This window comes from Medicago sativa, chromosome 2, assembly GCF_051527215.1.
Source record: "Medicago sativa cultivar Bolivia chromosome 2, Bolivia_mono, whole genome shotgun sequence".
Taxonomy (NCBI): Eukaryota; Viridiplantae; Streptophyta; class Magnoliopsida; order Fabales; family Fabaceae; genus Medicago; species Medicago sativa.
In genome coordinates, this window is record NC_140750.1 from 68328806 (window position 1) to 68354138 (window position 25333).

General features: G+C 31.8%; 2 protein-coding genes across 2 annotated transcripts; one reads left to right on the top strand and one right to left on the bottom strand.

The window, feature by feature from the left end:
- The first annotated feature begins 2722 nt into the window (after positions 1-2722).
- Positions 2723-8845, top strand: LOC146950053 (ras-related protein Rab11D). The gene is made up of 2 exons (XM_085746024.1): positions 2723-3174; positions 8085-8845. Exons 1-2 carry the CDS (start codon positions 2954-2956, stop codon positions 8518-8520), a joined length of 657 nt encoding a protein of 218 aa, XP_085602150.1. The 5' UTR covers positions 2723-2953; the 3' UTR covers positions 8521-8845.
- Positions 8846-11232: 2387 nt separating this feature from the next.
- LOC146950054 (putative WRKY transcription factor 69) lies at positions 11233-17171 on the bottom strand. Its single transcript, XM_085746025.1, has 3 exons — positions 16813-17171; positions 16451-16594; positions 11233-11984 (listed from the first exon to the last, which is right to left on the bottom strand). The coding sequence occupies exons 1-3, from the start codon at positions 16965-16967 to the stop codon at positions 11498-11500; spliced, it is 786 nt and encodes a 261-aa protein (XP_085602151.1). The 5' UTR covers positions 16968-17171; the 3' UTR covers positions 11233-11497.
- Between the last annotated feature and the right edge of the window lie 8162 nt (positions 17172-25333).

Consider the following 25333-nt stretch of genomic DNA (forward strand, 5'->3'; position numbering starts at 1 on the left):
AATGATAAAATGGGAAAAACATAAATGGATGGTAAAATTGGAAGAAAACAATGTTACAACGAACCACATTTTTTCATTTTTTTTACAGGAACCAAATTAACTAATTTCATTCATAATATCATACACAATACAAGTTGACATATCATCATAATGGAAACTAGCATAAGACAACGTCACCCTTGCTAACAAATGGGCTACATTGTTTGTCGTCACATGAAACTTATCTTAAAGTTTGGTAAACTAGATAGTGGAGCTTTACAATAATTTAGAATAGCTTATAATTTGGAATTGGTATCGGTTTTGTTGAAGATGCCATCATCAACTTGCTTACAATCGAGTTATATGGACACCGAATTTAAGCCTCGATGGCCAAGCTAAATTATCACCTCTTTTAGAACTCATGCTTCTGCTTCTTGTGGTTGTGGGATGCCTTGAAACCAAACTGTTTTTGCTCATATATACTCGCCGTTAGCATCCCTCAGACACATCCCTATACCGTAACACCTTTGATCCTTGAAAATTGTTGCATCCACATTGCATTTAACCTCACCCAAGGCTGATTTTCTCCGTATTGACTCGTTGTTATTGTTCTGTGTTGTGCTTGTTATGATGCTTGCACTTGAACGTTTTCCATATGTTATTGCTTCAAACGCACTTGTTGCCATTGATGCAAAGATTCACGTGCTCGCATCTGGTTTTCTCCATCTTTCCGCTCTTTTTATTGTGTTAACATTTGTAAATTATGAACGATGTTTTTTTTTTAAATTTTTTTATTAAAAATATAGATATAGATGTCTGTAACTTTCAAATTATAACAATCCAACAAATCATACTTATCTTTTTCAAAAACACCAATAAGATAGTAAATATAATATGAATTCTTATCTTTTTTTAATAACACTGACAATATAACATTATTATAATAAAATTTGTTTAATGGTGTGTTATTGTAATAATGAAAAAGTCAACTCAAAATTTCTTTTATTTTTTTGGTCAAACCCTAACTTAGTATTTACAAAGATCTATTAATTTTGATACTTAACAACATCACCTTCAGAAAACTTAAACTTCACATATTTCTTCTTACCATTTTCATTTTCAGATGAATTTAAGCTTTCAAGATTTTCAGAATCTCTATTTTCATCTTCAAAGTCTAACCTATTAGTTGCAATAAGGTTCCTTAACAATTCAACAGCTAACAAATTGCTTTCACCAGGCAAGACAGAAGGAACCAGAGGTGTTAGATTTAAAGTTTGATCAGGCAACACAGTGGTCCATTCCCAATCTTCATTGTATTCACTATCAACCATGGATCCATCAACACTATCAAATCTATCTTCTCTTTAACCTACAATGCTATATCAGATCCATCTTCTCCTTCACCCACATACTTAGGAATTTGTTTTATATTGTACTTCATCAGAATCTACCACTTCTACTACCTCTTCAACATCGATATCATACATTTTGTCAAAACCATTTACACTTATAATTTCTACATAAAAATTAGTTGTTGCCTCACCCTTAAACTCATTTATGAATCTAATGGTATGTTTATCATTCTTTAGTAACCTAAGTCCATCTTTCAACTGTGCCCTTGGACTAACATACCACAACTTATACTCCCCCTTCACACCTATTTCTCTGAAAGGCTTGTCCAAATCAACTAGATTAATCTCATCTATGTCTCATTCACCCCTAAATTCGTAAATTTCCCCTTTCTTATATATCAAAAATAAAATAACCTTTGTGATGGAACCTTATCTTCAATGAGTGGTTCTCAACAATCCTACCACAAATAAATTACGATTTTGATTAAAAAATGGACACATGCATTAATACTCTATTCAATATAGACACCAACCATTTTGAGACCATAAATAAGAACTTTACAATAAACAAACAAATCATAACCAAACAAAAATTAACTTGCTTTGAGACATACTTTCCGGGAATCTGTTTGTTAATCGCATCTTGTCTTGAACCAGAACCTCCCTTCCCGCCAACCTTTTATGCGAACCATCTTCTATCCACTTCATTATTCGCACAAAATTGTTAAAACCTTATTCGAGTAATTGATTAATCCAGCAACCGAAGGAAAGACGCAAATGGTCTGGACATGGAACAAAAGATGTGTGTGTGTGAGAGAGAGAGAGAGAGAGAGAGAGAGAGAGAGAGAGAGAGAGAGAGAGAGAGAGAGAGAGAGAGAGGAGGAGGAGGAGGAGGAGGAGGAGGAGGAGGAGGAGGAGGAGGAGGAGGAGGAAGTTGGAGGGGAAATGTGTAACCCTAAAATTCACAAATACAGATCTCACGTGTCCTTTCCAAATTCATTTTCATTTTGATTTTTTTTTTTGTGGTGGCTGGGATTTTTTTTTCTCTCTCCTCTAAAAAAGATCTATTTTATTTTAAGCTGCTTCTAACAGCTTCTCATTTGAAGCTGTTTTTAGATTATTTTTAGATTCTGATTTTTTTTTTTAAATCTGTAACAAACAGATACAATACTCTTAAAAGTGATTATTTTTTAAAAATAAGTGATTTTTTTTCTTGAAAAAGCTATAACAAACGGACTCTAGATTATTTGTTTAAAAAAGTGATTTTTATTACCGTAAACAAACGCACAATAAATTCTGATTTTTCATAAAATCTATAAAATATAATCTATAAATTATTTTATGTCAAAATCACTTTTATTTTAATCCGCGTAATCTTCTAATTAAAATTCATGATTGTTTAGTCGAGGCTTACAGGTCGAAAAAGGAGAAAAGTGTGGCTATCTACACGATTCCGCACAATCCAGGTTGCTCCATTTCCGGAACAACGCATTTTCTTGTTTTATTCCTTTTCTCAAAAACTCCAATTCCAATTCACCGAAATTCCCTCCTTCATTCCTTTCCTCCCGTTACATCAAATCAAATCCAATAGTTCAAACAAACTCTACTACACTTCTTCAACCATGGCTGGATACAGAGCAGACGATGAATACGATTACCTTTTCAAACTAGTTCTAATCGGTGATTCAGGTGTTGGTAAATCCAACTTGCTTTCTAGATTCACTAGAAACGAGTTCAATTTGGAATCTAAATCCACTATTGGTGTTGAATTCGCTACCAAGAGTTTGACTGTTGATGCTAAAGTCATTAAGGCTCAGATTTGGGATACTGCTGGTCAGGAAAGGTCTCTTTTTTTCCTCCACCTTTTCTTTAATTTCAATTTTTTGGTTCTGATTGTTTCTAAGAACCCTTATTGATTTGTTCTTATTTGGTGATTGATTGTTTTATTCAAATAGAAAAAATGTTTGTAAGTTAGTAGATACGTAGTTTCTAGGGTTTGATATGCTTAACACTCCTTTGGTATCCTGATTGATTGTTTAAATTTAGTTTAATTTTGTTACGCGGTCAAAAGATAACAATTAATTATGATTAAAGTAAATTTTTTTCTATGATTTGACGGCTATGAGATATTGAAAGTCTAATCTTTTACACTGGCAGTGTAGAATTCGGATTCCCTACATTATTCCGAGAATTCTGTATTCACGCATTTGGGACATTGGTGACCGTAGGTCTGAAAAAATGCATATTAAAATTTAAATTTTAGAATTCAAAATACCGAACTTAAATCTGGACCGCACAATCTATCAATCAACTACCCTCTAATACGAGAAATCTTGACTGCAGGGGAGCTGAGTCCGACAGTGTATATGAATTAAATCCTTAAATTTATTAATCACATTATATAATGTTATTTCAAAATCCAAGTGTTTTAGCTATATTATGGATTTGTGAACTTCAAAGTTTTCTATAGACTTGACATTGGGGATAAGATTTTGCAAAATTATGATCAAGATGTGTACACATGATAATTTATTGGTGTTTAAATCAATTTCAAGTGGTGTTGTCAAATAGTGGCACTATGGCGGTATATTATAGGGAATTTGAAAAAAATGATCTTATTCTAATATGCTGTTTAGTACAAAGTCTTGTTAAATTGTAGCTGTGGTGTTGCTAAGGCACTGTAGCATAGTGGAATTCGAACAAACTGTTATTTTGTGCGATCTCACGTTTGACAACAATGTTTTCAAGTTTCAACCTTCAAGTACTCCTCTCATTAGATTGAAACATCATTTTAGTTTCTCTTGTAAATATTCCGGGACAGCAAAAGGCTGCAGATAAGTAATTGTTGACTTCCTTTATGACCATGGTCCATGTACATGCATGACTTGTTATATATTGTGTTGATGACACTGGTGGTCTCTGATCTCATGATCACGTTTGAGTTATCTGTAAAGCATCAATTGCTTTATTTCTGTACATTTTTTTTACTATATATAAGTATTTTGAGCCTAACCATTATCAACCTCCTGAAATGGTTAGAAAACTATTGGAAAATCATGATTGTCCTTGATAATAAATTAGTAATTCTATTTCTTAATAAGGTTTTAATCATGTACAAGTTACAACAACCCTACTGGCCCTGAACATCCATCACTCTTTGGAAATCTTATCTTTATTAATCCATGTAACCATGGTAGGCAAAATAGTGTGTTTGATCATAAACACACATGATTCAATGTTTATACTTACCTCAGCGATTAAGAGTACACACACAAGAGAAATACTTACTTGGGCACAAGCCCAAATAAAAATATTTGGGCACACACACAAAACTAAAAAACTAAAATAAAAGAGAATAAAATTAAATGATGTCAATTGATGTGACTAAATGATTTTTGTTTGATTTTGTTGATTTAATGTGAGTGTGCCCAAATAATATTGATTTGAGGTTGTGCCCATGGAGGACTTGCTCCACACACAATCAGGTTTTGGTGAAATCGGGTGGAATCCCACTGGTTAATTGCAGATTGGTTATCTGTATGATCTGCGATTTCTGGGTGGGCGTTGCGACAACGGCCATGCATGCTAGGCTTACATAAACCCATTTTTCTGTCCGCGGGTTGTGGAAACAACCCTTTTCCTATTAGTGGGTCATAAAACCCAGTTATATTTGCGGTCTAAAAAATAAGATTTATAGGGGTTAAAAACACCTGCCTCTTCATTTTTTTTTTTTTGTTGACAAAGCCTCTTTTTTTTAATCAACAAAAAAATTTCTATTTTTATTTTAAAACACAAGCAACTCATGGGCGACCTTTTCTCTGCTTCTACCTCATGACTTTTCTCTAACTGTGCCTCATATGTATCTCTTGTGTGTCACTCTCTATTTTTGTTCTGTAGGATTAGATGTTCTTGCTGTTTCTTTACTAGTTAGTTATTTTGTTTGAGACTTATGAAGTTGAGTTCTAATCTAGTATGACTTTATTTATTTAATTACTTATGCTTATAAATTTTAATTTATTTCTACAAGTACTTGAAGTGTGATTTAATGTTTTCTTTAGCTTGTATATATTATATGCACGTATATAAATTTTTATGAATATACGAGTTTTATGAATTTTGTATAATCATACAATTCGTGTTACGATTTTATGTTTTACGATTTTACCTCCCCTTTCCGATTCTGCGTAAAATCTCAATTTTAACCACCTTGCATGTAACCTTGGTGAACTCAGGCTTAATTGTTAATACTACATAGTGCGTATATGGTTGGCATGCTGCTGATTACTTGTTTATTGTTTATTCTTCTACACTAGATATCTACACTTCCCATCTTTGCAGCACCAACACTTATGATCAAAGGCATGCATGGTGTCCGACATGTGCCGATGTCTGATAAAAACATGACACTGTCACATGTGATTACATTCAATTAATTCATTTTTAAAATTATTACTGATATCAATGTGTTAGTGTCAATGTCGTGTCCAATGTTCATGTGTTTCTAAGTGCTTCATAGGGTTCCACATATATAAAGGATAGAGGTAGGTATGGAGCTGCTAAACCTAGTTGCAATGAATTGCAGAAATCACTTAAAAAATAGAAATCGTAGAAGAAGATAGTTTCGCAGCCATATTGGTCTGTCATTGAGTTGGTTTAGATTAGGAATATGAAATTTTATTGAAGAACCCTAGTTCCAATCCTGTCCCAATGTGGGTGGGTGCAACACCAAATGTAGGAAAATGTACAGTAGAATGTAATAATAGGCAGTTAGACTACATTTTTTTGACCAAAAGTTAGACTGCATTTTTTTTGACCAAAAGTTAGACTGCTTTTTATGTATTAGGAGTTTAGTACTGTAGTTCTCCCACCCCAAACTACTTCAGAGGCCATTAACCTTTTCATTTCCCTTACCTTTCCCTTTATTTGTCAATTATTAATACCCCCCTCCCAAAAGAGCTTCCTTGTCCCCAAGGTGGAAATAAAGGCGCCTTTAAAACTAGTAGCAGTATCCCGCTTGTTTTCACAATCAAGGAGGTACAGCCAGTTGGCCAATAATCTAGTACTGAGATGTATTCTGGCTGGACCTGCAACTTGTATTCATTTGATAGCATGGGGGGAAGTGGCTGTGCCTGCTGCTTAGCTGCCACTACTTTCTTCACTAAGGAGATGAGTAAGACAGGTGAATTTTGCCATTTTAATGCAATTCCAATGTTGATGCAACTTTGTCAATCCTTTCCAACACCTTGTAAGGTCTGTAAAAATGTGGGCTGGGTTTCTCAATAGGCTTTTTGATCAAGGAATGCAATTATATGGCTACAATTTTGAAAAACCCTATACCCAATCTGAGACTCCAATTCCCTTTGATATTTGTTAGCTCAAGCTCATTGCAGATTATGAGCTTTTAACAAATTGTTTCTCAAATTCTTCCAGCAACTAATCTCTTTCTTCCCGTCCTTCCCCAAGGTTCTCCCATATTACTAGTTGGAAGTTCTGGTGTTTACAGTCCTAGCTGCAATTTGTATTATGGCTTTTCTCAACTTTTAGATTTTTATCTCGTGTTTAGCATACATATACATGCAACCATCAAGAACTGAACTTGTATCAAAGGAATTTATGTCATAAGTCATAGCATCATATTCACTCTGCGAACAACTGCACAATTCGCTCTGAATATACATTTGCATTTTCCAAACCTTATCCAGTTATCTTTACTATCTATGTAATTCTGACGAACTTATGTTTATTACATAAGTGACAGTGTTGTAAAATAGTGACGCTATAGCGCGATGGTGTATTGGGTTTTTAAGAAGCTGCTATTGTTTCGCAATACGCGATTTAGTACAAAGTGTAGTCAAATAGCAGCTATGGCACTATGGCATAGCGGAATTTTAACAACCGCCATTTTCAGCGATTCATGTTTGACAACACTGCCAGGTGGTCTGTAAGTTGTTCATATGGCAGAGATAGTAGGGGATGTAGGGTGCAGCCGATTACTTGTCTCATATGTATCGTCCATTATTTTGTATATGCCCATAATTTTATCCAAAAAATCCTATCTCCCTGATACACTAACTAGATATATTGTGACTGTTAGGATGTAGAAACTGTCATGCAGTTGGGACAATTAGTTAGATGGTAAGGAATCATTTGTATAAATAGGGGAAAATCAGAATAGAGATAGGTGCTCTCTACATTTGAAAAGAAACATTGAAAGAATATGGGAGAGAGACAGAGAGAGAATAGGACAGAGATCTCTCATCCAAGTATTTCCCCTACTACAACAGAGCCACTGCTATTCACTAAATGTTTAGTATACTCAATGGACCCCCTCTATGCTTGCATCCTCCTATTTTTACAAGATAATGCTTTATCTAACCAACTGCTCTGAGCTACTCCAATCCCCTTTATTCTATATCCTAACAGGCTATTACTTAAAGATATAGAATGAAGGAAAAGTCAAAAGATAGTTATTGCTAGCTTGCCATATCATCTGATGATGGTATTCTATCACATCTACTCAATATATTCTGCGGTAGTGGTTCTAGTTTTGAAGCAGCCTAGTCTCTCTTGTTAGTTATTACTTATTAGAATTCCTCAATTTTTTGTTATTGATTTTATTTGAATAAACTGAGTTGGTCCGTGCATTTTTGTTGCAAAGTACTAGAAAGAGATTAGTTATGCCGTTAACAATGGGTGGAGAAATTCTTTATTTCTGTGCCTGCTACTCACTTGAACTGTGTGCTTCTGTAATAGGTACCGTGCCATCACTAGTGCTTACTACCGAGGAGCTGTCGGTGCTTTACTTGTCTACGATGTCACCCGGCGTGCTACATTTGAGAATGCTGCCAGGTGGTTGAAAGAGCTGCGAGATCACACAGACCCTAATATTGTGGTCATGCTTATTGGAAATAAGTCTGATCTCCGACACCTTGTTGCTGTCCCAACAGAAGATGGAAAGTCTTTTGCAGAGAGGGAGTCTCTCTACTTCATGGAGACTTCTGCTTTGGAAGCAACCAATGTAGAAAATGCATTCACTGAGGTTCTTTCTCAGATATACCGCATAGTGAGCAAGAAAGCAGTTGAAGCAGGCGAAGGTGGCGGTTCCTCGTCTGTCCCGTCTGTAGGACAGACAATAAACGTGAAAGAGGATTCTTCAGTTTTGAAGAGATTTGGATGCTGCTCGAACTAGGTGCTTCATGTATGTCAGTTGGTTCGATAGCCTGTGTCATCTTGTAAATGTCTGCACTCGAACTGGGATTTCAACTTGTAGCATAAGGCTAGTCTTACATATGGTTTTGGATAATGTTTAAAGCATCATTTGCAGGATTTGTTTTTCTTATAGCGGTATTTTTAAAGTTGTACTTAAACAAATAGGACTACCCAAATTCATACAGGTCAAGTTTTATTTGCAGGATTTTAATATTTGCTATGCTCCAGTAATGGTGCAGCAAATAACAATTTGAATGTCATTGTTTAGAATCAAAGATTTGAAACCCTTATGTTTAGTTTTGTTATATTGTTAAGACCCTATACATGTTCTAGTTATTGCAACAAACCTGATTATCTTGGTTAAGTTATTTTTGAAAAAGAAAAAAGAAAAAATCTTGGTCGAGGTACTGGAATCAATAAATCATTGGCTTAGCTAACAGATTATTTGTCGAACTGTATGAAATTAATAAAATAATGTATAAATATTTATACAAATAAACTTTGTTTAAAATTATTAGCATTTTTTTTTTGACAAGAAAAAAAAATTATTAGCATTTAAACAAGTTTGTTTGGGCCACAAGTGAAAACCAAGTTTTAAAACTAATAATTTTAAGATGGAATTAACAATTTGCCTTTTCTATTTGTAGAAGAAATTTACATGCATATGTTATATTATGCCAAAAAAAAAAAAGAAATTTACATGCAAACATTTATATAAGTTGTTTTTATTGATTAAATATTAATCCATTTGTTTACCTTAGGATAATCCCTCCAGGTGTTTTTGAATAAAGATAAATCTAAGCTTGTGACTAAATTATTAGATTTATCTTTATTCAAAAACACCAGGAGGGATTATCAGGGGCGTAGCCCTTCATGTACAAGGGGTGGCCTTGGCTACCCCAAAAAATATAACATTCTTGAATTAATTGATATGTATTTATATTCAGCTACCCCAAATAATAAATATTGAACTACCCCAAACAAGTTTAGTTGTCGAAAATTAACATAAATAAGAAAGTAAAAAATTACTACATTGATAGATTTATTTGTAATGATTTGGTATTTCCAGTCCCAATAACAACTATAGAAAACTTTTTTAACAATTAAAATTATTTAGACAATAGTATAAACATATTAAATGGGCAATGAGTTTCTTGCAAATAATCTAATTGTTTACATTGGAGAAAACATTATCATTCTATTTTATAAACAATCAATTATGGATAAAATTGTCTTCTTCAAACGCATTTTATCCAACTTTTTTAAATAGCTATTATCAATTTTTATCATTTGTTGCTACTCTAAGTTAATTTTTATGCATTGGCTAATTTTCAGATTATTTTGTTTTTAGTCTCTACAACAGTTGCGATTTTTAATGTATTTTCTAAGATTTTCTTTAATTTTAGTCATTAATTTTTGTTATAGAGATTAAATCCAAGACTAAAAACACTTTTTTTTTTGAAAGTTTTTAAAAAATCGAGACAAAAATTGAATAAATTTTGTTAAAGGGCTAAGCCTAAAAAAATATAATTTATAGGACTAAAAAAATATTTTATCCTTAATTTTATATGTTGGTTTTAAAATATTTTATTTTTTGTTTATAGTCGGCCCCTGCGTAAATTTTCTGCTAGCTTCGCTGCTGGGGATTATTCTAAGGTAAACAAATGGATTAATATTTAATCAATAAAAACAAATTATATGAAAGTTTGCATGTAAATTTCTTCTACAAATAGAAAATGCAAACTGTTAATTCCATCTAAGCTTTGCATAAACTTGTTTCTGTAAAGTTGTCTCGAGTAGCTTTTCAAAATAAATTGAAAACAACTTATTTATAGTCATAGATATATGCTAATGTTTTTTTCTTCATACTTGTTTTAATATATTTGTAAAAGTATTTATGCTATGAGATAAATTTAAATAAGTTCTTTCAAATGTATCCTTTTTGCTTTGTTTGATGAAAAGTACCGGATGATGGATAAATCAACTGATAGTGGATATACTATCTAATAATACGTATAAGAATAAGTTAATAGATTGAATTTAGAGTGTTTAGTAAAATCAATTGTGAACTAACTATAAATTATGAAAAACTATCTCTTTGTTTCACTATAACTTACATTCTTCTTGGTTATTTATTTGTGCTACACTGCATTTGGCACTCTTTCAAGTTCTCCAAATAGCTTTGGTATTTATCTTTGAACCAACTAATTTGCATGTGACATTGCTTCTTCATACCATCATTTGCAACTAATTTCCATTAGGGTCTTGTTATCTTGTGCCCTTAGGGCACAAGTTAAGGAATCCAAAACTAGAAATATTTCATAGAAAAGAACAAAACTTTGACTTTAAAAAGTTGAATAAAGTTGAATGCACAACTTTTAAGATAATTATTTCTATTTTAAATTCCTTAACATATGCCCTTGGGGCACATGTTAACATTTGCCTTTCCATTATTTTTATTTTATCATCTACCATATTGTATTTCCCACTTGATTTTGAATGAAATTGCATAATCCTTATTATAAAAAAGTTAATCCAACTTACTACAATAATTAAATTGAAATTCTATTATTAGATCCTTGTTTGTTGCTGGAGAAAAAGAATCTCAAAACAATAATAGTAGACTTTCAGTTAATGCGATGCATGTGATGGATTCAAATGTATTAATGTACAAAACAAGAAAACTATTGGATTGATCAATAATACAGAACTGTAGCCTGCTAATAATTAATTATTTATTCAAATGTACAAAGCAAGATTATTATTAAAAAATTAAACCATGATCTGTAACATAAACTTATTCAATTCTATCTTTCTAATAATTCAACCTTTTTTAATACCGCACGATTTTCAGGCCGTGAATATTATAATCACAATGCAAGGTTAGACACACAAGAAAAAAAGTCGAATTGACCTAACTCAACTGATAATGCTGATATTTTCGCATGATACTTATGTTATCCAGTAATACCGCTGTACTGAAACACACTTGGAATATTTCTCTGTCGAAAAACCGTTGAACACTCTGGCAACTCTCCGAGATCGGCAAACAACGGCTCATCCTCCTCTCGCATCGTCAACGTCACATCCTCTACTCCGCCACATATTGGACTTACGAGAACTCCGGTGGATACAACATCGTCGAACCACCCAAACACAGCGTTGTGATCGCCGGTGAGGTCAAAGTCGGGATGAGTGGCGAAAACGGGCCGATCTTCCGGCTGAGGAGTGGCAGCCGGAGACTCGCCGGGAGAAGGAGCGTCGACGGCAGCTGTGACGGTGGCGGTGACGGCGGTGGTGGAAGAATGATGAGATTTTGGGAGAGGGAGGGAGTGGTTGTGTTCATGGGCGTAGGTTACGAGGAGGTTTGTGGGGTCCACACGGCTTCTTTCGACTTGTTTTCTTGCGGGACAACCTTTTGAACTACTACATCGGTAGTATCCCCTGCATTATCAGATTCAAATTCGTTAATTAAATGATTAGTTAATTTAAAATTGTACAATATGAGGAGAAAATTTGAATTGAAATTGTTTAAAAAATGTTAGTGATGTTGATTGGGATGATAATCCAAGACAAGAAGGGAAAGTGACACATCTATGGATCATGCCGCATCTTAAGCGCGTACATCACCATATACTTGATATTTTTGTTTTTGTTTTTAGCTTTGTCTTATCTTAACCTTAAAAAAAAATGTGAGTATTTTTCTTCTGAGGGAATATTTTTTGTTGATATTATTAGCTTTTTATCTTGACGAGAAATTTCAAATTCTCGATATCACTATCACTCAACTCTTTAAATGTTCCATTTCAATCATAATTTAAAGAGTTTAACTATAGTAGAAAACATATAGATTTTTTTTCTTTCAATTTTGATAAAACATCTCAATTTTACATCTAGCAATCTTTATAAGTGCATACTATTTAAGAACATTTCTTTTTAAAGAGTGCTTACAATTAAGGACAAATGAAATACATTTTCCGATAAAGATATTTATTGAGATGTTTTCAGGATAGTTTTTTTATGAGAATATTTTAAAGAATGGTATAACAAGGTAAAAACCCTAATTAAGATATGATTGGATGACCACAAGATGAAGGATGCATAGATTCACACTGTTAATTTTAAAAAGTAGACATTATTACAAAATTCCAAGAAATATGTACGAACAAAAATCCAAGCAATGTTAACATTTATTCATATAGTACCAATGCTCATACTCCTTCACATATTATTTTTCCATGTTTTTTAATAAAAATAAATAATTTGTTGAAAAGAGAATAATCCTAAGCACATTTTGTGCCCGTAGTTAGAAGAAACAATGATTATGATGTTTTAACATCAAAAGTGGACACCACAGGCCGTGTCTTTTATTTGTTTCATGTGTTTCAAACTTTGTATATAAGGGTTAGAGTTAATAAAGTTAAAAGTATAAATTTTTTATTGAAAATAACGAATAATCAACTTTTAAAAAGTTGAACATACAATTTTTTTATATTATTTAATACAATATTTTTATATTGATTTTTTTAGGCTAAAATATGGTATTGGTCCCTGCAAAATAGGTCAGTTTTGGTTTTAGTCCCTGCAAATTTTTTTTTATAGTTTTTGGTCCCTGCAAAAATAGGCCAGTTTTGGTTTTAGTCCCTGCAATTTTTTTATAGTTTTTGGTCCCTGCAAAAAATTTTGTTTTTGGAAATAGTCCCTGACCCCAGTTATGTGATGATTTGTCACTTTTATAAATTAAAAAATAATTATTGTATCTGTTTTATTATTATTTTTTAATTAAAAAATAATTATTGTTATATAAATTATAAAAAATAATATTCTTTTTATTAAGTAAACACATATGCCACATATGCACAAAAGTGACAAATCATCACATAATTGGGGTCAGGGACTATTTTCAAAAACAAAAATTTTTGCAGGGACCAAAAACTATAAAAAAAAAATTTGCAAGGACTAAAACCAAAACTGCCTATTTTTGCAGGGACCAAAAACTATAAAAAAAATTTGCAGGGACTAAAACCAAAACTGACCCATTTTGCAGGGACCAATATCATATTTTAGCCATTTTTTTTAACTAATGTTTGAGGGCATTAGTTCGTAGTTTCCAAAAAATAAAAAGTGGAAATACATGATGTCATATATGATGTCTCAAATTTTGTTTTTAAATAACACAATTCATTAACAATAGAAGTAATTTTGTATGCATTTGCCACTAATGACATGAGTAAAATAAAAACAAACTTGATTTTCTAAATTACCGAAGTTTTAGGATAAAATTAAATAGCTTAAAAATTAAGATTAGAAAATGTGAGTATGTTGTCAGCAATACACTACTTTTATGACTAAAGACTCAATTTGATTTTTTATAATTTTCTCACAATTCAATTAAGTCATTGACAAAAAATTTAAAATTGTACTCTAGTCTTTAACATTTTTGTGTGGGGATAAATTAATATCTTTATTATAATAAGTTGAAATTAACGTATAAATCAATTTGTTTCTGTATAAAAATATCAGAGATTAATTTATATATTAATTTTTGTTAGAAACAAAATTAAGACGCAAGCAAATTGTGAAAGGCGAAAACCTATCTTTAGTGTAAATACGCAATTGTCCATCCGAAATTGTAAGTTTCGTCAATTACCCTTATGTTATTAACAAAACTTTGATTGCCCTTCTGAAATTGCATAACGTTAATCAATTTACCTCTTCCGTTAAATTATTCTATTAGTAAATATAACATGACATTTGACTGTCTATATGGCACTGCCACGTGTCTGATGTGTCATATCTTTATTTCTATTTTTGTCTAGAAGCAAAGTTGTCATAAACTTGCTTATCCAAAATATAGATGTCATAACTTGATTGATTAATTATGCACGTTAGCAAAAGTACATCTAGGTTTTTTATTTTAAAAAACATACAAGTTCTTACATGTAGTAGTTGTATTGGTAAAATGGGAATTAGTCACTTTAGTCCATGAACAGGAAAGGATTAGTCACTTTAGTCTCTGAATGCAGAGAAATTGTAAAACAGTTCCTGAATGTAGACTCGGTTGGTCAATTTCAGGGACTAAAGTGACTAACGGAGTCTACATTCAGGGACTAAATTGATTAACGGAGTCTGCATTCAGGGATTAAATTGACTAACAGAGTCTACATTCTGGGACTATTTTGCAATTTATCTGCATTCAAGGACTAAAGTAACAACTCCTTTCCTATTCAAGGACTAAAGTGACTAATTCCCCATTGGTAAAACTAAAATCAAATCTTGCATAAAAAACATACATGCACATCTCATAGGCTCTTATTCTGGCCACATCATATGCATAATCCACAACATAAATTTGTTTATCCAGCTCAAGCTAATAAAACATAGGTAAATACTTACATTTACCTTAATAACACAGATTAAAGAATTCATATATAAATTTTGTCTTTAAAATTATATATTCAATTTCTTTAAAGTCAAAATTTTGTTTTATAAAAATTGTTACATTTAGATTCTTTCGGTGGCGGAGCTAGAAAAATTAGTTTGGGTGGGCCATTAAAAGTTTGAGTAAAAAGCTCGGGTATTTAAAAAAAAAAATTACATAGTTTACTACTACTATAAATTACGGTTTTATTTATAATACAACTGTTAACTGGAGAAATTTTCAGTTGACAAGACAATATAAAAGAGATTTGAAACCCAAAATATTATAAGGTATATAAACCTCTGCTACCCAACCAAGTATAAGCATGACAAAAATCACATGTCACTTTTAGAACCTCCGGAAACCCAAACCGTTGAAAAATTGTTTAAAAACTCGTAAAATAGACCTATGATTTTTAATTTTGTACGTGGGGCACTACACCAATTACTGGAGATATAGATACGAAGAACACTAAAACCGCATCGAAAATGTTTAAAATCTCGCAAAATAAACCTATAATCGTTAATTTTTTAATTTTTTTCAGGTGGACCACGACTCATGAAGGACTCCGCCACTGGATTCTTTAACATATGCTTTTAGAACACAAATTAACAATACTCTAAAATATAATTATAAACTCGATTGGACTTGTAACTTTACTATGCAAATCATTGAAATGTGCATGTAAAATAAGATAAACTACAAGACTCACAAAAAAATTCTTTCAAAAAAAAATCACAACAAAATTGTTTTTTTCATCAAATAATTTAGTGGTTAAATATTCATCTCATAAGATGAATACAAGGATAATCTGAAATCCAAACCTCAATCTTTATATATCAAAATATTTCTTTTTTTTTGTCAGATAGTCTAGTGGCTAGAATTCACTTTATAAGGTGAATAAGTGGAATGTCCGGGGTTCGAACCCCAACCCCTACATATAATAATGCATTGTTCTACCAACTGAGTTCACATGACTATATCACAATATTTCTACCAACTAAATTATGTTCGTAAAGACAAGATACACAAATCAAGATTTTAATATTCTCTTTCAATTATTAGTATATTATCAATGCGTGAAACCAACGTGGTTTAGAGCTCGCGTGAGATATATCACAATAACCAAAGTTTCTAACCACCACCACACCACAATGGCACAATCCATAATCCATAAATCATAATGCGCATTTTAGCACAGCCACCCTCAACCTACTTCCCTACGCTTGAAGGAGGTGACGCCAACTATCCTTCACACAATTTTGCCATGCATTTCCAAACCAAACATCTATAATTTCATTAGTTCATATTCCAAATATTCCAAAACTATATTTATCATTCTTCATTCCAATTAAATTTCCATCTAGATGCCTTAAACTTATGTGCATGATTTATCTAGCTTAAACATAATAATTATAAAAGATAACCAATTAATTAAGATGATGTTTATGAACTATAGTGTAGAGGAAGCAGTTAGAAATTATAGTACCTTGGATAAGGGGAGCCTTTGATGGGCTTTTGACCGTACTTTCTCCAAGCCCACGAATCCGACGGTGGATATGTCTCTCCTCTACTCTTAGATCCTTCCACGTCAGCAATTGGTATAGTCACCACCCTCTTCTTCATCTCCCTCCTATATGTGTATCATAAAATAAATTCTTCAACGGTTAACTACTTTAACTTCCCAATTCACAAACCAAATAAAAAATGAAAAATTCATTTTGTTTAAATTAGAAAAGGAGAAATTATTATTGATAACAGTTGCATTAATAACCATTTTACAACTGCGTCAGTTATATTTGAACGAAATCCATAAAAATGGAAAAAATTTAAAAGAAAAAAAACTCATACCTTTTCTTGGGTGATGGTTCTTCAATTTTAGTGTCTTCACAAGAAGAGGGAGAAGCAGGCCCCGCTTCTGAGATGGGCTCGAGCTTGAGCTCAGGCTCGGGCTCATCTCGGTCAGCAACATACAGTGGTTTAGTGTTGAATCTACGTTTGTACATGATTGCTTATGGAAGAAAAAAAAACTTGATTTTCCTCTTTGAAGTGCTTAATTAGTGTAGGAAATGGTGATAAGAAAATTGGGCTCGCCGGAAGACGAAGAGAGGGGTGGCCGGAGTGGTGGTGGTGGTGGTGTTGAGGAGAGGAGAGTGAGATTGAGAGAGATTAAGAGAGGATTGAGATTGTTGTTTAATATGAGCCGCCATGGTGACAGATTGGCAATGTAGCTAGTTTATTATGGACGTGCGAGCAAATACATCAATTAATTAACATTTTAATCAAAGGTTTTTATTTGATATAGTAAGGTTCATGATAAACATAAGCTTCTACTCATTCATTGGTTGTTACGTCATGATCTATTGACTATTGGGTCCTATGTGTAAAATAATATAAATGTGTATGATTAGGGTTAGTAGAAATATTCTATATTATGTGCTCATTATGGTCTTATTTTCAAATGTAGGTTGTTTATGTTGGTGGGGCATCTAAATTGAGAACACAAACCGAAATGAGAACACAAAATTGGAGAAGGTGTATGTGATGTTATGAAGACAAGATATAGAGATATGAAAAATGATATTTCTATGATCATTTTGTGATAACTTTTGTGACAATATTTCTTTTCTCATACTTATATTATATTTTTACTTTCTCTCTTTATTGATTTGATTTCCGTATTAATATCTACTTTTCTTCATAAATTTATGGTTATCTAAAAAGTTGTTATACAAATAAAACATTTCAAATGTGATGCGATACGGACCGGTACACCTACATAAATAAATAAAAGTTTTGAAATTTAGGACACAATAAAGTCTAGATACAATAAAAAAAATATTATTAAAATTATATACATGTAAAGTACTTTTAGAAGAAGATGCATTTATAATTCTTCATTAATATCTTAAAAAAAATTCATTAATATAATCTTTATCATAATTTACAACAAAACAAAAATACATGTGATCAAAACATAAAACATACAACTTTCTTCTAAGTCATAATATATTGTAATTAATCTCTATGTTAGGATATCAACAAAACATCATAAAAGAAATTTAATATTTGATTCATCAAGAGAGGACTCTATCAACCTTGTCTTGCATATTTTATACCATACCCTTAATATTTTCTAGGATATATATTCGTGAAGTAACTCTTATAAGTATTTGATAAATTTTCTAAAAAGTTGAAAAATTATTTCAGTATTTGTAAGGTATGTATAGGCTAAGTATCAATTCAATTTTCGTAAAGTAACCCTTAATATACCATACCCATTAATATCTCCTATGATAAATTAGATATTTGCAAAGTAACTCATAAGTATTTGATACATTTTTTAAAAAGTTGAAAAATAATTTCAATATTTGTAAGATATTTTTTTTTAACGGCAAAATTTATTAATAAAGTTTCCTGCACAAGATAAACAGGGACCGATAAGACAGAAAGTCAGAAACTACAAAGTAAATGACACCGTATATAGGCGGAACGCTATTTGCAAGATATGTATCTGCTATGTATCATCGATATCCAATACAATATATTTCTTCACAAATGTTGAAGTATTCAAGTTTCATGTTTCATAAGTACGATCATATCAAATTACTTAGAATGCAATTTTTTCTGAAATTTATACCAGGGCTTTGATGTTATAGAACTATGAAGGACGCGTTCTAAAATTCCAATATTGTATTCTCGTGAGCTTAGCTCAATTGGTAGGGATATTGTATATTATATGCAGGAGCCGGGGTTCGAACCCCAGACACCCCACTTCTCCACATTTAAATGTGTGAGCTCTTTTTTTTGGTAGTGGTCGGGGTTTGAACCCCAGACCTTGCATATTTTATGCATTGTCCCAACCAACTGAGCTAAGCTCACGAGGACAAAATGTGTGAGCTCTAACCACTAGGCTACTTGACAAAAAAAAAATCCAATATTGTATGTAGTCTACTTGTAAAAAAAAAAAAAATTGTATATAGTGCTTACGAATAACATTTTAAAATGAAAAATGGAGTCCTAAAAAAAATGAAAAATGGGATATGCAGAGAGGTACACTGTTAACATTTTGTCCAAAAATACTATGCAACAAATTGCATTGGTTTTACAGATGCAAAAACAACCATTCATTGAAAAAATGCACATTTTAGCTTAAATAAAACATGCAAGTTATTGTCATTGAAAAAATGCACATTTTAGCTTAAATAAAACATGCGAATTATTTCGGTCAAAAAAAAAATGCAAATTATTGTCCCAGTGAAGTAACTTAATTATTACTAATACTCCATCAATTTAGTCACTAAAAAAAACATGCAAATTATTGTCCCAGTGAAGTAACTTAATTATTACTAAAACTCCATCAATTTAGTCACTAACATCTCAATAACAGAGATTAAATTAACGGATATTAAATATTTTAGAGACAACTTATTATACGTATATAATTTAGAGACTAAATTTGAAAAAGAGTGGTAGTTTAGAGATCAAATTGATGATTTGTTTTTTATTTGAATAGGCTTTTTTTTATACTGGGAAGCAACTTCTAGGATTTAACTTGTGTAATTGGCTCTCTCTAAAAAAAACTTGTGTGTGATTGGATGAGTTAAGAAAGGTAGGTTATGTGAAGGGTGTGTGGGCATACCCTTCTTCATTGTATAAAAACATGTATATTTTACCAATAAAAATATAATTGTGAAAACTTTGTGAAGGCACATGCCTTCACATAATTGTGAAAACTCTGTGAAGGAACATTACATGTAATATACAGAGGTTTGAACCCAAATTCATCACTTATTATTCAGCTGATGATGGAAATGTCTAACCACTAACCTATTTGTTTGATAAAAGAAAATGTGAAATATTAACTTGTGTCTTAATTATCATCTATTCATTTATTTATATTCAGTAACAAAATTTATGGCAATCCGGCATGCAAAAAGTACTTTTGGCACTCTATGTGGAAAAACAAATCATACTTTCACTTCAACAGATTAAAAATGAAAGACTCGTATCTCTCACGGTTTTCTTTTTCCCTCTTTGATTGCTATTTGAACATGATGTAACATTTATTTTCAAATTAGAGGTAGTGGTTAGGTGATCTTGTTTTAGAATTTCTATTAGGTGATGTTAATTTTATTGTGATCCCAAGATTCTCATAATATTTATACATAAATGGGATATCAACTTTTTTATGTTACTTTCCTTTTTCTTTTAATTTACTATTTACTAAATTTAAATAATTCAATTTTAGCATATAAAAAATTGAATTGTATACACACACGACATAATCTTACAAAACGGCGCCAACCACCTTGTTTTGGCCAACACAAAACAACCGTCATCATCTCAAATACACACACCAAGACCAACTTTGTTCAGAGCATAAGAAAAGGAGGTAGCTACATTACATTTGTACCTGTTAGGACCCAGTTTATGCCATTGCATCTCACCATTAGTATCTGATTGCTCAGTAGTTTGATTACACATAACTTAGGCATTCAACCAACTATTAAGAAGAAAGCTTTCTCGTTCACAAACTGTTTAAGCTGATTCACTGATATTGCTCCATACCTTATTGTTCCTATGTTTCTAAATACTCCATAGAGTCACACCAAAAGCTTGTTGACGCGCTTTCACAAGTGTTGTAGAACAGCAAACACATTCCCTGGGAAACTTGCCTCAGGATTGATAACGGATAGCAAAGCATCCCATAAATTTGTACGCTGCCAGCAAAGAAAATTTTACTGCACTTAAAGAAAATATGATTGCTATCTTCAACATATACTTCACAAACTGCACATCGATCGAGGCGCTAAACACCTTTTGTTTGCAATCTAACTCTCGTAGGCAAGCAATTGCGGCAAATTCTCCACATAAAGTTCTTTACCTTCGGTGGCAACTTCAATTTTCAAATACTATTCCAATTCCTCGACACACATTGTTGTGGAGCTTCTAAATTATGATTCATGATGTCCCTGTACACACTCTTGACCATATAACCACCATCTTTCTTAATCTTTCAAGTAGGCATGTCATGGATGACTGAAGGCAAAATCAGAGTATTAAATATCCCTTTGTTTGCACTATGGTCAAAGAATCTATTAATTAGCTCCATATTTCGTTGCTTCAGATTTGTGGCCATTAAATTCGAAACAGTGATATGTGTATATTCCAAATGATGAGCAGCTGTTGGCAATATACGTTCAACATTACAAAGCCAACTAGCCAAGGTTGGTCCCATACTGGAATCCTTACTACTGTTCCTATGCTCCATTGAAAACCTCGACGAATCACATCATTCACACTATATATACTTCGCCAAACATAATTGCATTGTGATTATTGACCTAAATCAGCTCCATGATAATCACCTATAGAAAAATATTTAGCTTTGAGTAAACAGATGATAAGAGAGTCTAGATTAGAATCCAATTTCCAAGTTTGCTAGCCAACCATAGCCATGTTAAAAGCCTTAAGGCTTTTAAAACCCATACCACCAAAAGCCTTATGAGTAGAAAGTCTTTCCCATGACAACCAATGTAATCCTCGAGAGTTTGATGAATTATGATCCCACCAAAAAGAATTCATCATTTTCTCAATCTTATTAATATGTGAACCATAAAGTATAAATACACTCATAACATAAGAGACAATATACTGCAACACTAATTTAATAAGAATATCTCAACCCACTTGTGAGAGACACCTACTACTCCAAGAATTAAGCTTGCTCCAAATGTGATCTTTAACAAACTTAAAAGTTGCATATTTTCTTCCCCTACTTCTCCAAGAATTAAGCTTGCTCCAAATGAGATCCTTAAGGTCATCTGGTGTATTTTGACTGCAAAATAATTCTAATTTCGGTAAATTAATAGCTTGCCCCGAAGCTTCTTCATAAACAACCAATATATATTCCATAACAACCGCCTCTCCTTCACAGACTCTAAAAAATAGAAAACAATCGTCTGCGAAGAGGAGGTGAGAAGTAACGAGCACACCCCTGCAAATCATTGTACCTCTAATATCATTTCGACACTCAACTTCATGAATAAGGGGAGGATAAACCTTCAACACAAATAATGAAAAGGTAGGGCGAAAGAGGATCACCTTGTCGAAGACCATGACCCGACACAATAGGTCCTACAGTTGCTCCATTGACCAAGACCGATAGTCCACCGTCTCAACACAAAGCATGATCCAGTTAATCCATCAAGATGAGAAACCCACTTAACCCATGATATCAAACAAATACTCCCAATCTAACCTGTCATAAGATTTACTAATATCCATCTTAAGAGCAACTTTACCTTTCTTTCCTTTAGCTATTGCCTTCATATATATAAATGTTGGCAAATAGATTGACGGTATTTCTAGAGAAGTTTATTTCTGAAAACCAAACTATTTATGATAGAAAACTTTTAGAAGGAGTGTTACTTGTGAATGAAATAATCGATTTGGCAAAATGAAGAGGGATGAATGTTATTTTGAAGATTGATTTTGAAAGAGACTATGACTCAATAAATTGAAAATATTTAGAGTATATTTCATAAGATGAGATTTTCCGAGAAATGAATGAAGGGGATGTGTATATGTATGTATTTTCTCTCGAACCATGATAGTCATTGTTAACAAAAGTCCAACTAATGATTTGTGGTTGACAAGAGGCTATGATGGGGTGATCTTTTAACCTCCTTCCCTCCACCCACACCCCCCGTATTGCAGCCAAAGGTCTTTCTATATTGCCGCGGAAGGTGGTGGTAATTGGATCATTTAATATAGTTTTAAGGAAAATGAATACTATTGATGATACTATTTTGATGGGTGATGGATCTTGGAAGAACCTTTGGACTACTAAAGCTATTTTGAGCATATTTGAAACGACATATGGGTTAAAGGTGATTTTTTTTTTTTTTTAAAAGCAAATTTTATGGCTTGAAAATGAAGGATTCTTTGTGGAAGCGACCTTATATATATATATATATATATATATATATATATATATATATATATATATATATATATATATATATATATATATATATATATATATATATATATATATATATTTTATGTAGTATCTATAGCGTGCCTTTTCAGTTTGTGTATTCTAGAAGAAGCCAATCTTGGGCTCTGGTAATTAAATCAATTAGAAAGAGACTATCGTGGTAAAATGGCCGATATTTGTTCATAGGAGAAACTGTGGTATTAATAAACGCGATTCTAAGTAGTTTATGAATTTTCTCCCATTCTTTTGGAACCAAGGTAGGTGATAAATGAATTTTGTCAAATTCATAGAAGGTTTTTTTGTTCAGGTGGTCCGGTGCATAGAAAGATCAATTGGTTCAGTTGAGACATGATGCATCTTTCAAAAGAAGGATGTCTTGGAGTAAGAATTTTTAAGTTTTTTAATGTATCATTGCTAACCAAATGGCTATGAAGGGCAAAGGCTACGGTGCATGACCTTCATGAGTCTCCTACGGTGCATGACTTGATTTTTATTTTTATTTTTGTTGCAAAAGGAATGTGATCCATTGGATGTAAGTTGATTATTTTCAATGGCTGAGATTAGTAGCTTAAGTGACCCACTATGATTGTATTCTTTTTAAAATATATATTGATTTAATAAATGTAATTGATTTTGGATTCAATTTTTAAAAAGGGTGTTTTTGTCATTGTTGAAAAATTGAAAAAATTTCCCAGAAACTTAATATGTTCCATGTATTCTCTTTTAATGAAAATCCCACTAACATACACATAGAAGACTAAATATTTTTCTTGAATCGGATTTATGTTTTTTTGCTTATTTAGAATCTATCCCTGAATTAAACTAAGAATATTTAAATAATACATGAATTTATGATATTTGCATTTTATAGGGGCTATTTAGAGGACTAAAAGTATCCATTTTTTGTAAAAAAAATTTAAAATAGGGACTATTTTTAGAAACTATAATATTTTGGATGACTAAAATTACTATTAACATTTTAGAGACTAAACCTAAAAACTCATGATTTTGTAGGGACTAAAAATATATTTAATCATCTCAAATTAAAATGTCTTGTTAAAATATTACATGCGTACTAGAGAAATGATTGAAAATGTTGATTTTAATGGTAAAATGTGTTTCATTTACTTAAATATCCTTATAAATTACTTCCTCCTGTCCTTTTTGTAATAAACAATGGGTCAACAAAAGTTAAATTATTTGTCCAAACTATTAAACAATTTATTTATTTTTTATCAAAATGACCGGATGAAGTATATTTAGTATGGTAGTTAAAGTACTGAAATGCAATAAGATTGAAGGAATATTAAAAGTTCAGTTATTATTATAAAAGACACAAAAAAATTCAATTCAAAAAACAAAATGGTATCCATCTATTGCATGAGAACATTTGTAAGACTAAGGGTGTTTTTGTTTCAAGTTTAACAAATTTATTCATAGGAATAATATTCTTTGGAATATAAAGATGGAAATTTTATTCCAAGGTATTTAGGAAAAATATGTTTGGTTAAATTTATAATATTCCTAGGAACCATAAAAATAGGGATTATAATAGGTAACTATTTATGAATTTATTCCCATCTTCATGGGAACTTTATTCCCACCCTTTTCCTTGGGAAAATTTTTCTATTCTCAGGAACATTTTATGCCCAGAAATAAAATTTAGTAAACTTGTAACAAACATAAGCATATATATTTCTATCATTTTAGTCTAAGGAATCAACAAATATAACTTGAAACAAACACACCCTACGTTACTAAAGATGTGAATCTTGCAAAGACTGATTTACAAAGACCGACATACTAAATATGAGAATCTTACAAAGATTTATTCAATGACTTGAGAATCTTTGTAAGACTGACTTACTAAATATGAGAATCTTTGTAAGACTGACTTACTAAAGATGGGAATCTTACAAATATTGAATATTCAATTACTTGAAAATCTTAGTAAGACTGACTTACTAAAGATGAGAATCTTTGTAAGGTTGACTTACTAAATATGAGAGACTGACATACTAAATACGACAATCTTACAAAGACTGATTGTTCAATGACTTGAGATTCTTACAAAGACTAACTTACTAAATATGAGAATCTTGTAAGATTGACTATTCAATGACGTGAGAATTTTTTTAAGACTGAATTACTGGAAATGAGAATCTTACAAAGACTGACTATTCAATGACTTGAGAATCTTACAAAGACTGACATACTAAATATACTAAATATGAAAATCTAGCAAAGGCTGACTATTTAATGACTTGAGAATAGATCAATAAATAAATAAATAAATAAATAAATAAATAAATAAATAAATAAATAAAAGAGCTAAATAAGTAAATGGTCCACTTTCCCTAAAAAAAA